Source organism: Theropithecus gelada, chromosome 6, assembly GCF_003255815.1.
Source record: "Theropithecus gelada isolate Dixy chromosome 6, Tgel_1.0, whole genome shotgun sequence".
In the NCBI taxonomy this organism is placed as follows: domain Eukaryota; kingdom Metazoa; phylum Chordata; class Mammalia; order Primates; family Cercopithecidae; genus Theropithecus; species Theropithecus gelada.
In genome coordinates this window covers 70660585-70672953 of record NC_037673.1, presented here as the reverse complement: position 1 = coordinate 70672953, position 12369 = coordinate 70660585, and the positions used below count along the sequence as shown (strand labels likewise).

The window sequence follows — 12369 nt, the reverse complement described above, 5'->3', positions numbered from 1 at the left end:
ATATTTTGAAGCTCTGTTATTAGATACATAAACAGTTATGATTGTCATGTCTTGTGATAAATTAACTCTTTCATTATCGTGAAATGTCTGTCATTATTGCTTGGTAATATACTTTATCTTGAACTCTACTATATACAATATTTTTTTTTTTTTTTTTTTTTTTTTAGTAGAGACGGGGTTTCACCGTGTTTGCCAGGATGGTCTCGATCTCCTGACCTCGTGATCCGCCAGTCTCACCCTCCCAAAGTGCTGGGATTACAGGCTTGAGCCACCGCGCCCGGCCATATAATATTAATATAGACATCTAGCCTTCTTATATTTACTGCTTATTTACTGTATCTTTTTCTATCCTTTTACTATATCTTTTTCTATCCTTTTATTTTCAACCTATCTGTGTCTTTATATTTAAAGCATGTTTCTTAAGATGGGAGCAGTACAAACTGGAGACTACTTATGGGAGGAGGAAGGGAGTGGGGCAAGGGTTGAAAAACTGCCTATTGGGTACTTTGCACACTACCTGGGTGATGGGATCGTTTATACACCAAACCTCAGTGACACACAATTTACCCATTAAAAAAATCTGCACACGTACAATCTTAACCTAAAAGAAAAGTCGAAACAAAAATAAACTATGTTTCTTGTAAACAGCAGATAGTTTTGCTTTTTTATTCATTCTGACAGTCTTACCTTTAATTGAAAATTAGTGTGATTAGTCAATTTACATTTTACATAAATGGTTGGATTTAGGTCTGCCATTTTACTAATTGTTTTCTGTGTGCTTAATCTGTTTTTTGTTTCTTTCTTTGTCTTTGCAGTGTTTTCTCAAGGTTACTCTAGGGATTAAGTATACACCTCTAATGTTTCATAGTCATCTTAGAGTTAATATTATAATACTTCATATGAAATATGAGGATGTTGAATACATATAGTCCATTTATTCCCCATATCCATTATGCTATAGCTATCATATGTATCATATCTACAGACATTATAAATGTTATAACTTTTGCTTTAAACAAGCCATATTCATTTTAAGGAAATTTATAGGGAAAAAACCTTATTAACTATATATTTACAATTTTGGGGTCTCTTCATTTCTTCCTCAAAACTTAGTAATTAATACTATAGGAGAAACTCCTCCCCTAATATTGTATGGCAGTGGTTCTCAACTGGAGTGCTTTTGCTCCCACCCCCTCAGGGGACTTTTGGCAGTTTCTGGAAACATGTTTAACTGTTACAACTAGGATAGGAGTTTCTACCGTCATCTGGTGGGTTGAGGCCAGGGATACTGGTAAACATTCTGTGAAACTCATAACAACTAAAAACATAAGCTGAGATTGGGAATCCCTGTTTTATGATGAATGTTCTGAGAAGAGCTAGCGAAATTCTCTTTTGACATGCAACTTTCAAGTTTTCTTACATCTGTCATATGATTTACTGGAATTTAATAAATATCTAGGCTGGGTGTGGTGGCTCATGCCTGTAATCCCAGCACTTTGGGAGGCTGAGGCGGGCGGATCACGAGGTCAGGAGATCGAGACCATCCTGGCTAACACAGTGAAACCGCATCTCTACTAAAAATACAAAAAATTAGCCAGGCGTGGTGGCAGGCACCTATATTCCCAGCTACTCAGGAGGCTGAGGCAGTAAAATGGTGTGAACCCGGGAGGCGGAGCTTGCAGTGAGCTGAGATAGCACCACTGTACTCCAGCCTGGGTGACAGAGCAAGACTCCGTCTCAAAAAAAAAAAAAAAAAAATCTATAACTTATACCATTGTCTTTGGCCAATAAAGAAAAAGAATATTTGCCCGTATGACTAGTTTTCTTGGAGCAGTTTGTGGTTGTTAAACTACTATAAAAAGTTTTTTGTAAAGAAGAAGAAAAAAAATGAATATATCATTTTGAATCGAGTGATATGTAGTCCAGCCAGTTGGATACTTTAATGGAAGTACCTTGAACTAGAAATAAAGCTTTTCTCCCCTCATCTCTGCAGAAAAGCAGCCTGCAACCAGTATTCTCTTTGAGTTGATAATGACTCCTGCACAGCCTATTTATTTGGAGAGGTCAGGATTACTTTCAAATATTTTGTTTCTTTTCACATTTTTGCACAACAGAGTTGAGGGGTAGGAGTTTGATTTGTCCTTCAGGTTTATTGAACCTACCAAATAATACAGTGTGCTTTCAGATGATACTATCTTGACTCATATAATCAAAATATTTTTAAAGAAACAACTTAGAATCAGAGTTGTTTTTTAAGGGCAAGCACAAAACATTATTAAGATGCCAAATATAAACAAATGCCATATCTTTTTGTATGATAGGTTGGACAGCACTTCATGAAGCTAGTGTAGGAGGATTTTATCGGACAGCAAGTGAACTATTAAAAGGTGGAGCAGATGTAAATATCAAAGGAATGTACCAGATTACTCCCCTACATGATGCAGTGATGAATGGACATTATAAGGTACTATGATGCTTTTATTTGCAGAACAAATAATATATTTTGCAAATATTAAATATCTCTGGAACCACACAATAGAAAAACATACAGAAATTTTAGTTTAATTTCATTCTGCTAATGAATACTTAGAATTTATAATGAAATTTTACTATGTGATGGGTTTGTTGTGTGTAATATGATAGGTGTCATTTTACATGTTACTTTTAATAACCATACAAAGCTTTTTGGTTACACAGTATTTTTTTCAACTTGTTCTCCTTTAAAACTCCTTCAGTATGGTGCTTTATAGAGTTTAGAAGAATGTTTCCTTCTTATAGATTGTTAAATAGTTATGTCCAGTCCTGACAGGAGATTTACAGCTTTATGGAGTCTAGTGTCCCTTTCATAATGGGCCTAATACAGGAGAATGTTTCTGATCAGTTCAGCTTAATGATCAGCCAGGATATATCAGCAGAACTGTATTGCAGGTTAAAATATCAGACTACTATAATTGCATACCAGTTGGTTAATAGTAACTGCAATAAATGGTAACATTAAGATTATGAATTCTAGTATACAAGGTTTATCTCAGAAACCATATTAGCTTACTACATATTTTTTCTGGTCCCGGAACAACATTGCAGGGCTGAGGCACTTGCTGAAGGTATCCTATTATTTATTTCATGTATTAGAAGTTGCCCTCTGTGTTTAAAAACTTCTAGGATGGGAAAGGGTATTAACCACCTGGGATCAAGATTTGTTCTGCCTATTTCCAGAAGAAATGCCTAACATAGGCAGAGGTGGAGAAGGCTGCTGGGATCCATGGGAATAAATAGGGCATATTCCTTCATAGTATGAAACAGTACTTCAGAAGGGTTTAGGCAGTTTTTGTGTTGTTTGTTTTTCATTGTTTGTTTGTTTATTTGTTTGATAATGTGTATCTTTGTGATGGGTGGTCATTTTTGCATATAGTTTAGAGGACTAGGAGGAGAGAATTCTTCCCAGGATCCAGTTTAATGGCCAGAAGAATGCAGGCTTGGACGTGTGACAGTGTGAATCCTTTCTCTGTCAGAAAGCAGAGAAACCTCATGCCAAAGCACTTCTTCTGTCTAACCCCGTAGCCCATTTGCGCCCTTACTTTCCAGGGCTGACCTATACTGATCAAGAGTCTTTTCTTCCTTTGAGTAAAGTGAGCCCTGAGGATTTTAATTTTTCTTCTTTTCTTTCCTATTTGTTCCTTTGCCCCACCTCGAACTTGGCTCCAATCCATTTCTGCCTCACAGTCTAGCATTGGCTGTCTCCTATTTGGCCTTTGCATATGTGAAATAATTAGTTCCTTCAATGATGTTAAAGGAACCAAAGACACAGGCCTCTATTCCCAGAATCCAGTTTCCCCACTTACTGCATTCCCTCTTGCCATCCTCCAATCTCCCTGTGGTTCATATGCTTCTGGCACCATGTCATATCCTGACTAGTGGTGAGAGAAAATGAGAATGACAAGACAGGAGTGGAAATCTAGAGAGCAGTCATGAAAATTAAAAGCTGAAATCAGTAGTTGGGGTGACGTGAGGCAAGGATGATCAGAGAAATGGCCTAGGCCCTGGGAATTGGATTGCTCAAATGCCTTTGGTGTCACAGGAGTAAAGATGTCAAACAGGGAAGCCTTGGGAACCCAATGCTTGTCTTACTATCTGGGGAGTGTGAGCTTCTTTAAGCATTCTGGAGAGTTAAAGGAACTAGAATATATTATCTTACAGGTCTTAGTCGTTATATTGGAGAGATACTAAAAGATAATATCCTGCTTTCTAAAAGTGAAAAAGCCATTTAAAAAATCCACATCTTATGATTCTGTTAATTTGAAATACCCATAATAGTCAAATCTATAGAGACAGATTAGAGATGGGAGGTCTAGAGGGTGGGGAATGGTGAGTGACAACTAATGGTTAAAGGGTTTCTTTTAGGGGGAATGACAATGTTCCAAAATTAGATCATGGTAATGGTTGTACAACCATCTTAATATACTAAAAAACAATGAATTATATTCTTTAAATAGGTAGACTGTGTGGCATGTGAATTACATCTTAATAAAAGTGTTAATAAATACATTTTTAAAAGAGTAGAAAAGTTGGAATTTGAGAATTACAAATGATCAGCTCAGCGTTATTCCTTAGAAAATGTGCAACAAGTTATTAAATATATGGTTAGAAGATATAGGCAAGAATGTAGTACTCTTTGGAAATCATAGGCATCACTAAGAACAAGTCATGCCATCCTAACCTTTATTTCTCTTTTATTAAGTTTACTTTGTTAGTAGGTGAAGGCAATGGCATTGAAATAAGCTATCAAAACTTTAACAAAGATTTTATTTGGAGTATCCAGTAATCTGTGAGTGTATGGGATGTTGAATTGAAGGGGTTTGTTGGCATTGATTTGGGGATTCACATATATTGAAAAAATAGACCTCAGACATGGTGATTATTCATTTTATGTGGGTTTACAGTTAACTATTTTTTGTTTTGTTTTTGTTTTTAGACAAGAGTCTCCCTCTGTCAACCAGGCTGGAGTATAGTGGTGTGATCTCCGTTCACTGTCACCTCTGCCTCCTGGCCTCAAGCGCTTCTCGTGTCTCAGCCTCTTGAGTAGCTGGGATTACAGGCGTATATCACCATGCTCAGCTAAGTTTTTGTATTTTTAGTAGAGATGGGGTTTCACCAGTTTGACCAAGCTGGTCTCGAGCTCCTGGCCTCAAGTGATTCACCCACCTCTGCCTCCCAAAGTGCTGGGATTACAGGCATGAGCCACTGTGCCTGGCCTTTCTCTTGTGAAAATTGATTATACATTCTATTATGCGGTAGAACTCTGGCCTGTTTGGCTAGAACATGAACTGATTTTGTTATTGGAGTATTTTAAAGAAATCCCAGACATCATACTATTTTACCCATAAAAAACAATTTTTCATACTTGCAATATCATTTCACCTAATAAAAGTTAAGTTTCTTTATACCATTTAACATCCAGTCTATATCCAAATTTCTGAGGTTATCTAAAAAATGTGTTTTTATAGAAAGTTTTAATTTGAATTAGAACACATCAAGCTTCATGTATCATATGTATTTGTTATGTATCTTAAATGTGTTTTAATCTACAGCAGTCCTTTCTATATTTTAGGGGTTTTATGTCTCCTGTTTGTTGAAAAATGTGGCTTATTTGTCCTGTAGAGTTTCCCAAATTCTGGTTTTGGCTCATTTTTTCTTTGTGGTATTGTTTAGCTTATTTCTTCACGTATTTTCTGTAAATCGTTATGTTTTAATGGAAAAATCTACTCAGAGACCATAGCCTGGGTGCAACCACTGCTATTAGGTATTTTCAGTGAACTATATCCTTTTAGAAAGGAAAAAAAATCATGAGTTTATACTGATATTTTCATTTCAGACTTCATAGCATAGATTTATGCTTAACTTTGGTTCTCTGCCTACTCATATGTCTTTTTTTAAGCTAAACATTTGTTTCTTAATACAGTAATTGAATTATTTATTTATCATCTAATATACTTACAATATTACTATTAACAATGCCAGTATTACTATTAACAGTGAAACTACTAATGATGTTTATTTTGGTAGTTCTTTTTCTTAAAGTATATTCCATTAGAGATGAAGAGTCAGAATACTGTCTTTTGAAGTACAAATTGAATATTCTTTGTTTGAAATGCTTGGGACTAGCAGTGTTTAGGATTTTGATTTTTTTTTTTTTTTTTTTGGATTTTGGAATATTTGAACTTTAAATCTTTATGATCAAATGGTCCATACCATGGAAGTGGTTACAAAAAATTACAACTCTGAAAGCATAAGACATTGAATCACAACAAAGGGCACAATCTAATTGGAAAAGCTATAAAATGTCTTAGAGAGAAAAATGCCATATCACAGGGACAATATGAGTCAAATCCCTTAAAAATTATTAAGACACGACAACTTAAAAATTCTACCTTTCAAACTCCTTTACATTGGGAATTTAAGACTAGCTAGGGAAACTGAAAGCAATGGTAGATACAATTAAATCTCTAATTCATATACAAGCCATATACAAGCAAAACATAAAGAATTTATGCCTGGGTATTCACATTTTGTTCAGCAAAGAAAATACAGAATGCATTGGTTTCTTTCAGGAAAATAGTTTTATAAGGAGATTGCTTTAAGAGCTGTGGTGTTTATCTCTGGAGGTTTTGTGTCAAATTCAGAATCAAGGAGCATGAAAAAAAAGGTATGGAGGAAGGGAAAAGGCAGAAGCTAGAGCCTCAATCTTCTGGAAATCCAGCTGGTGATCCCAAGGGAGTGAATACATTACTTTGGCAGTAACTAATACTTTGGCAGTCCGTTCACCAACTGTCTGCACTTACCAATTTCCTCTGTAGCCCAATACTTGGAATTCTGAAGCCTGCTTATGTAATCTCTACCTTTAAAAAGCTCTCCCCTCACCAAAGAGTAATAAATGACTTTCATTGAGTATCCACCTACTTTAAACCTACATTTAGGTTCTGTGTTAGTTACCTGTTGCTACCTAACAAATTACCATAAAACTTAAAATAATAATAAACATTTATCATGTTGCAGTTTCTGTGAGTCAGGAATTTCAGAGTGGCAGAGGTGAGTGGTTCTGTCTAAGGGTCTCTCATGAGGTTGTAGTCAAGATGTTGACTGGGAACACAATCAACTAAAAATTTGGGGCTGCAAGATCTCTTTCTAAGGTGGCTCACTGACATAGCTATAGGCAGGAGCCATGTTCATTGCCACATGGATGCCTCCATAGAGCTGCTTGAGTGTCCTCACAATATGACAACTGGCATCTGCCAGGGTTAATGAATCAAGATCGAGAACAAGGAGGAAGCCACAATACTTTTTAACCTAGCCTTAGAAGTCACATAGTGTCATTTCTGCCATATACTATTTGTTAAAAGCAAGCCACTAAAACTCCAGCCTGCACTTTTGAGGAGGGAAATCAGGCTCTACTTTTGGAGGTAGGAATGTTAAATTTGTAGACATATTTTAAAGCCACCAAGGGTTATTCACTGGAACAAGAAGAGAAATTTCAGTAAGTGGCTGGCATCACAGTCATCACTTATTTAGCTTAAACAGTAGGCCTCCTAAGGACATACACTTCTACTTAAAGCTTGCCCATGGATTTTCACCTTTGATCATACTATTGAATCAAGTACTTTCCTCCCTCTAGAATCAGCTGACTTTCTTACATAAGAAGTTAGTAGGATAGAGAACAAAATTCTTTCAAGTACAGGTTGAGCATCCCTAACCCAAAAATCAGAAATCCAAAACTTTTTGAGTGTTGACATGATGCCATGAGTGAAAAATTTCACACCTAATTTCATGTGATGATTGCAGTCAACACACTGGCACACAACATACAATTTATTCAGTCACCCTAAGAGAAAAAGACCCTCTTAGCTCCCTTCAGCTGCAATTCAGCTTTTCTGGACATGCCCAAATTCCCTCATGCAAACTCATCCACAAAGGGTAATAAAATAGCTCATGTTCAGACCAGATACACCAACACCTGACGGTGCCCCACATGGGGCCAAGACCTATGTGCATTACTCACTATGGGTTTTTTGCTTATTTTCTGCTCTGTGGTATAAATATGTTATTGAAAGTGTCAAAAAGGCCTGCATCATACCCGTAGGGTAGTGCAAATATTCCAAAATCCAAAATTCTAAACTAGTCCCAAGCATTTTAAATAAAGAATATTTAACTTGTACTTCAAAAGACAGTATTCTGACTCTTCATCCCTAATGGAATATACTGTAAGAAAAAGAACTACCAAAATAAACATTGTTAGTAGTTTCATTGTTAATAGTAATACTGGCATTGTTAACAGTAATATTGTAAGTATATTAGATGATAAAGAAATAGGTAATTCGGTTACTGTATTAAGAAATGTTTAGCTTTGCCGGGCGCGGTGGCTCAAGCCTGTAATCCCAGCACTTTGGGAGGCCGAGACGGGCGGATCACGAGGTCAGGAGATCGAGACCATCCTGGCTAACACGGTGAAACCCCGTCTCTACTAAAAAAATACAAAAAAATAGCCGGGCGCGGTGGCGGGCGCCTGTAGTCCCAACTACTCGGGAGGCTGAGGCAGGAGAATGGCGTGAACCCGGGAGGCGGAGCTTACAGTGAGCTGAGATCCGGCCATTGCACTCCAGCCTGGGCGACAGAGCGAGACTCCGTCTCAAAAAAAAAAAAAAAAAAAAAGAAATGTTTAGCTTTAAAAAAAGACATGCAAGTAGGTAGAGAACCAAAGGTATGCGTAAATCTATACAATGAAATCTGAAATGAAAATATCAGTATGAATTCAATACTTTTTTTCTTTCTAAAAGGATATATTTCACTGAAAATACCTGAAAGCAATAACATTCAATAGCAATGAGCATACCTAGCACCTGGGCTGTGATATCTAAGTAGATTTTTCATTAAAACATAACACGAGAACAGTATGGGAGAAACTGCCCCCACGATTCAATTATCTCCCACCAGGTCCCTCCCACAACACATGGGAATTACGGGAGTGCAATCCAAGAGGAAATTTGGGTGGGGACACAGAGCCAAACCATATAATTCCATCTCTGACCCCTCCCAAATCTCATGTCCTCACATTTCAAGACCAATGATGCCTTCCCAGTAGTCCCCCAAAGTCTTAACCCATTTCAGCATTAACTCAGAAGTCCACAGTCCAAAGTCTCATCTGAAACAAGGCAAGTCTTTTCCACCTATGAGCCTGTAAAATCAAAAGCAAGTTAATTACCTTGTAGATACAATGGGGGTACAGGCATTGGGTAAATACAACCATTCCAAATGAGAGAAATTGGCCAAAATGAAGGGGCTACAGGCCCCATGCAAGTCCGAAATCCATTGGGGGAGTCAAATCTTAAAGCTCCAAAATGATCTCCTTTGGCTCCATGTCTCATATCCAAGTCACCGTGATGCAAGAGGTGGGTTCCCATGGTCTTGGGCAGCTCCACCCTTGTGGCTTTGCAGAGAACAGCCTCTGTCTTGGCTGCCTTCATGGGCTGGTGCTGAGTATCTCTGGCTTTTCTAGGCACATGGTGCAAACTGTCAGTGGATCTACCATTCTGGGATCTGGAGGACAGTGGCCCTCTTCTCACAGCTCCACTAGGCAGTGCCCCAGTAGGGACTCTCTGTGGGGGCTCCAAGCCTGCATTTCCCTTCCACACTGCCCTAGCAGAGGTTCTCCATGAGGGCCCTGCCCTTGCAGCAAACTTTTGCCTGAGCATCCAGGCATTTCCATACATCTTCTGAAATCTAGGCAGAGGTTCCCAAACCCCAATTCTTGACTTCTGTGTACTTGCAGGCTCAACACCATGTGGAAGCTACCAAGGTTAGGGGCTTGAACCCTTTGAAGCCACAGCCTGAGCTCTACATAGGTCCCTTTCAGCCATGGCTGAAGCAGCTGGGACATAGGGCACCAAGTCCCTAGGCTGCATACAGATTGGGAACCCTGGCCCCGGCCCATGAAACCATTTTTCCTCCTAGACCTCTGGGCCTGTGATGGGAGGGGCTGCTGTGAAGACCTCTGACATGCCCTGGGGACATCTTTCCTATTGTCTTGGGGATTACCATTCAGCTGTTCATTACTTATGCAAATTTCTGCAGCTGACTTGAATTTCTCCTCAGAAAACGGGATTTTCTTTTCTATTGCATTGTCAGGCTGCAAATTTTCCAAACTTTTATGCTCTGCTTCCCTTATAAAACTGAATGCCTTTAACAGCACCCAAGTCACCTCTTGAAGGCTTTGCTGCTTAGAAATTTCTTCCACCAGACACCCTAAATCATCTCTCAGGTTCAAAGTTCCACAAATCTCTAGGGCAGGGGCAAAATGCTACCAGTGTCTTTGCTAAAACATAACAAGAGTCAATCTTGCTCCAGTTCCCAACAAGGTCCTCATCTCCATCTGAGACCACTTCAGCCTGGATTTCATTGTCCATATCATTATTAGCGTTTTGGTCAAAGCCATTCAACAAGTCTCTAGGGAGTTCCAAACTTTCCCACATTTTCCTGTTTTCTTCTGAGCCCTCCAAACTGTTCTAACCCTGCCTGTTAGCCAGTTCCAAAGTTGCTTCTACATTTTCAGGTATCTTTTCAGCAGTGCCCCACTCTACTGGTACCAATTTACTGTTTTAGTTTGTTTTTACGTGCTGATAAAGACATACCTGAGACTCGGCAATTTACAGAAGAAAGAGGTTTAATGGACCTATAGTTCCATGTGGCTAGGGAGGTTTCACAATCATCACGTAAGGGGAAAGGCACTTCTTACATGGCAGCAGCAAGAGAGAGAATGAAAGCCAAGAGAAATGGGTTTCCCCTTATTAAACCATCAGATCTCATGAGACTTATTCATTATCATGAGAACCATATGGGAGAAACCACCCCATGATTCAATTATCTCCCACTGGGTCCCTCCCACAACATGTGGGAATTATGGGAATACAATTCAAGATGAGATTTGGGTGGGGACACAGAGCCAAACCAGACCAGCACTCCAGGTCTCTTTTGCCATTTGCATGGTATGTCTTTTTCCATCCTTTTACTTTCATCTTATTTGTTATCTTTGAATCTAATGTATGTCTCAGATAGTATATTTTTAAAAAGAATCACATCTTACCATCTCTGCCTTTTGATTAGGTTGTTTAATCCATTCATATTTAATGTTGTTATTGATATGGTTGGATTTATACCTGCCATTTTTCTTTTTGTTTTCAGTCTGTCTCATTTTTTTGTGTTTTTCCCACCTATACTGCTTTGTTTTACATTAAGTGAATATTTTCTGGTGTAACAATTTAATTCCTTTAATTTTTTTTAGTGTATTTTTGAGTTATGCTCTTAGTGGTTGCTCTAGGGCTTACAATATACATCTTAAGTTATCAGAACTGACTTCATTATTTTGCTAACCTTTTTCCAGTGAGATATAGAAACATTGTTTCTGTATAGCAAAATTATTTTTCCCTATTTTTGTTCTTTGACTGTTATATGTATTATGTTTGTATATTTTATAAATACAATATATTGTTACAAATATTACTTTATATTATCTTATATCTCTTAAAGAAGCTGAGAAAAGAGCAAGTATTTACTTGTAGAGTTTATTTTATTAAGCTTCCTATTTTACATTTCTGGTTCTGTGCATGTTTTCCTGTAGATTCAAGTTACCAACTGGTATCATTGTTTTACTCCAATTCAGCTTTATTCTGATTTGCCTCTTTTGTGGTATTATTGTCAAGTATATTACATTTATAAATGTTATAGGCCTTATAATACAATATCATATTGTTTTATGCCATTGCTTTTTAAATCAGTTAAGGGAATAAAGGAAAATAAATATATAATCATATTATCTCCCATAATTATCTGTATAATTACCATTATTCATACACTTTTTCATGTGGATTTGAGTTATTGTCACTTGCTTTCAGCCCAGTTACCCTTAGTATTTCCTTTAAAGCAGGTCTTCTACCAATACATTCTCTCAGCTTTTGTTTATCTGTGAATGTCTTTATTTTGCCTTCATTTTTGAAAGATAGTTTTGCTAGATATAAGATTCATGCTTGGCAGTTTTTTTTTTCCTTTCAGCATTTTGACTGTCTCATCCCATTGTCTCTGGACCTTATTGTTTCTAATAAGTGAGATGTTAATTTTATTGGGGTTCTTATCTAAATGATAAGTTATTTTTCCTTTGCTGCTTTCATGATTTTATCTTTGACTTTTAACATTTTGACTTTGATTATGTCTAGATATAGATCCCTTTGTGTTTATCTTTTTTAGAATGTGTTGTGCTTCTTAGATGTGTGTATTAATGCTTTGCATCAAATTTGGGAAGTTTTCAGCTATTATTTCTTTGAATAT

General features: G+C 37.4%; 1 protein-coding gene across 1 annotated transcript in view; it reads left to right on the top strand.

Moving 5' to 3' along the window:
- ANKRD31 (ankyrin repeat domain 31) overlaps nucleotides 1–12369 on the top strand; it is a 160681-nt gene that overhangs the window by 64735 nt on the left and 83577 nt on the right. The window contains exon 11 of the mRNA XM_025388455.1: nucleotides 2322–2464. Coding sequence (XP_025244240.1) covers nucleotides 2322–2464 — 143 coding nt within the window. The remainder of the gene's footprint in view (nucleotides 1–2321; nucleotides 2465–12369) is intronic.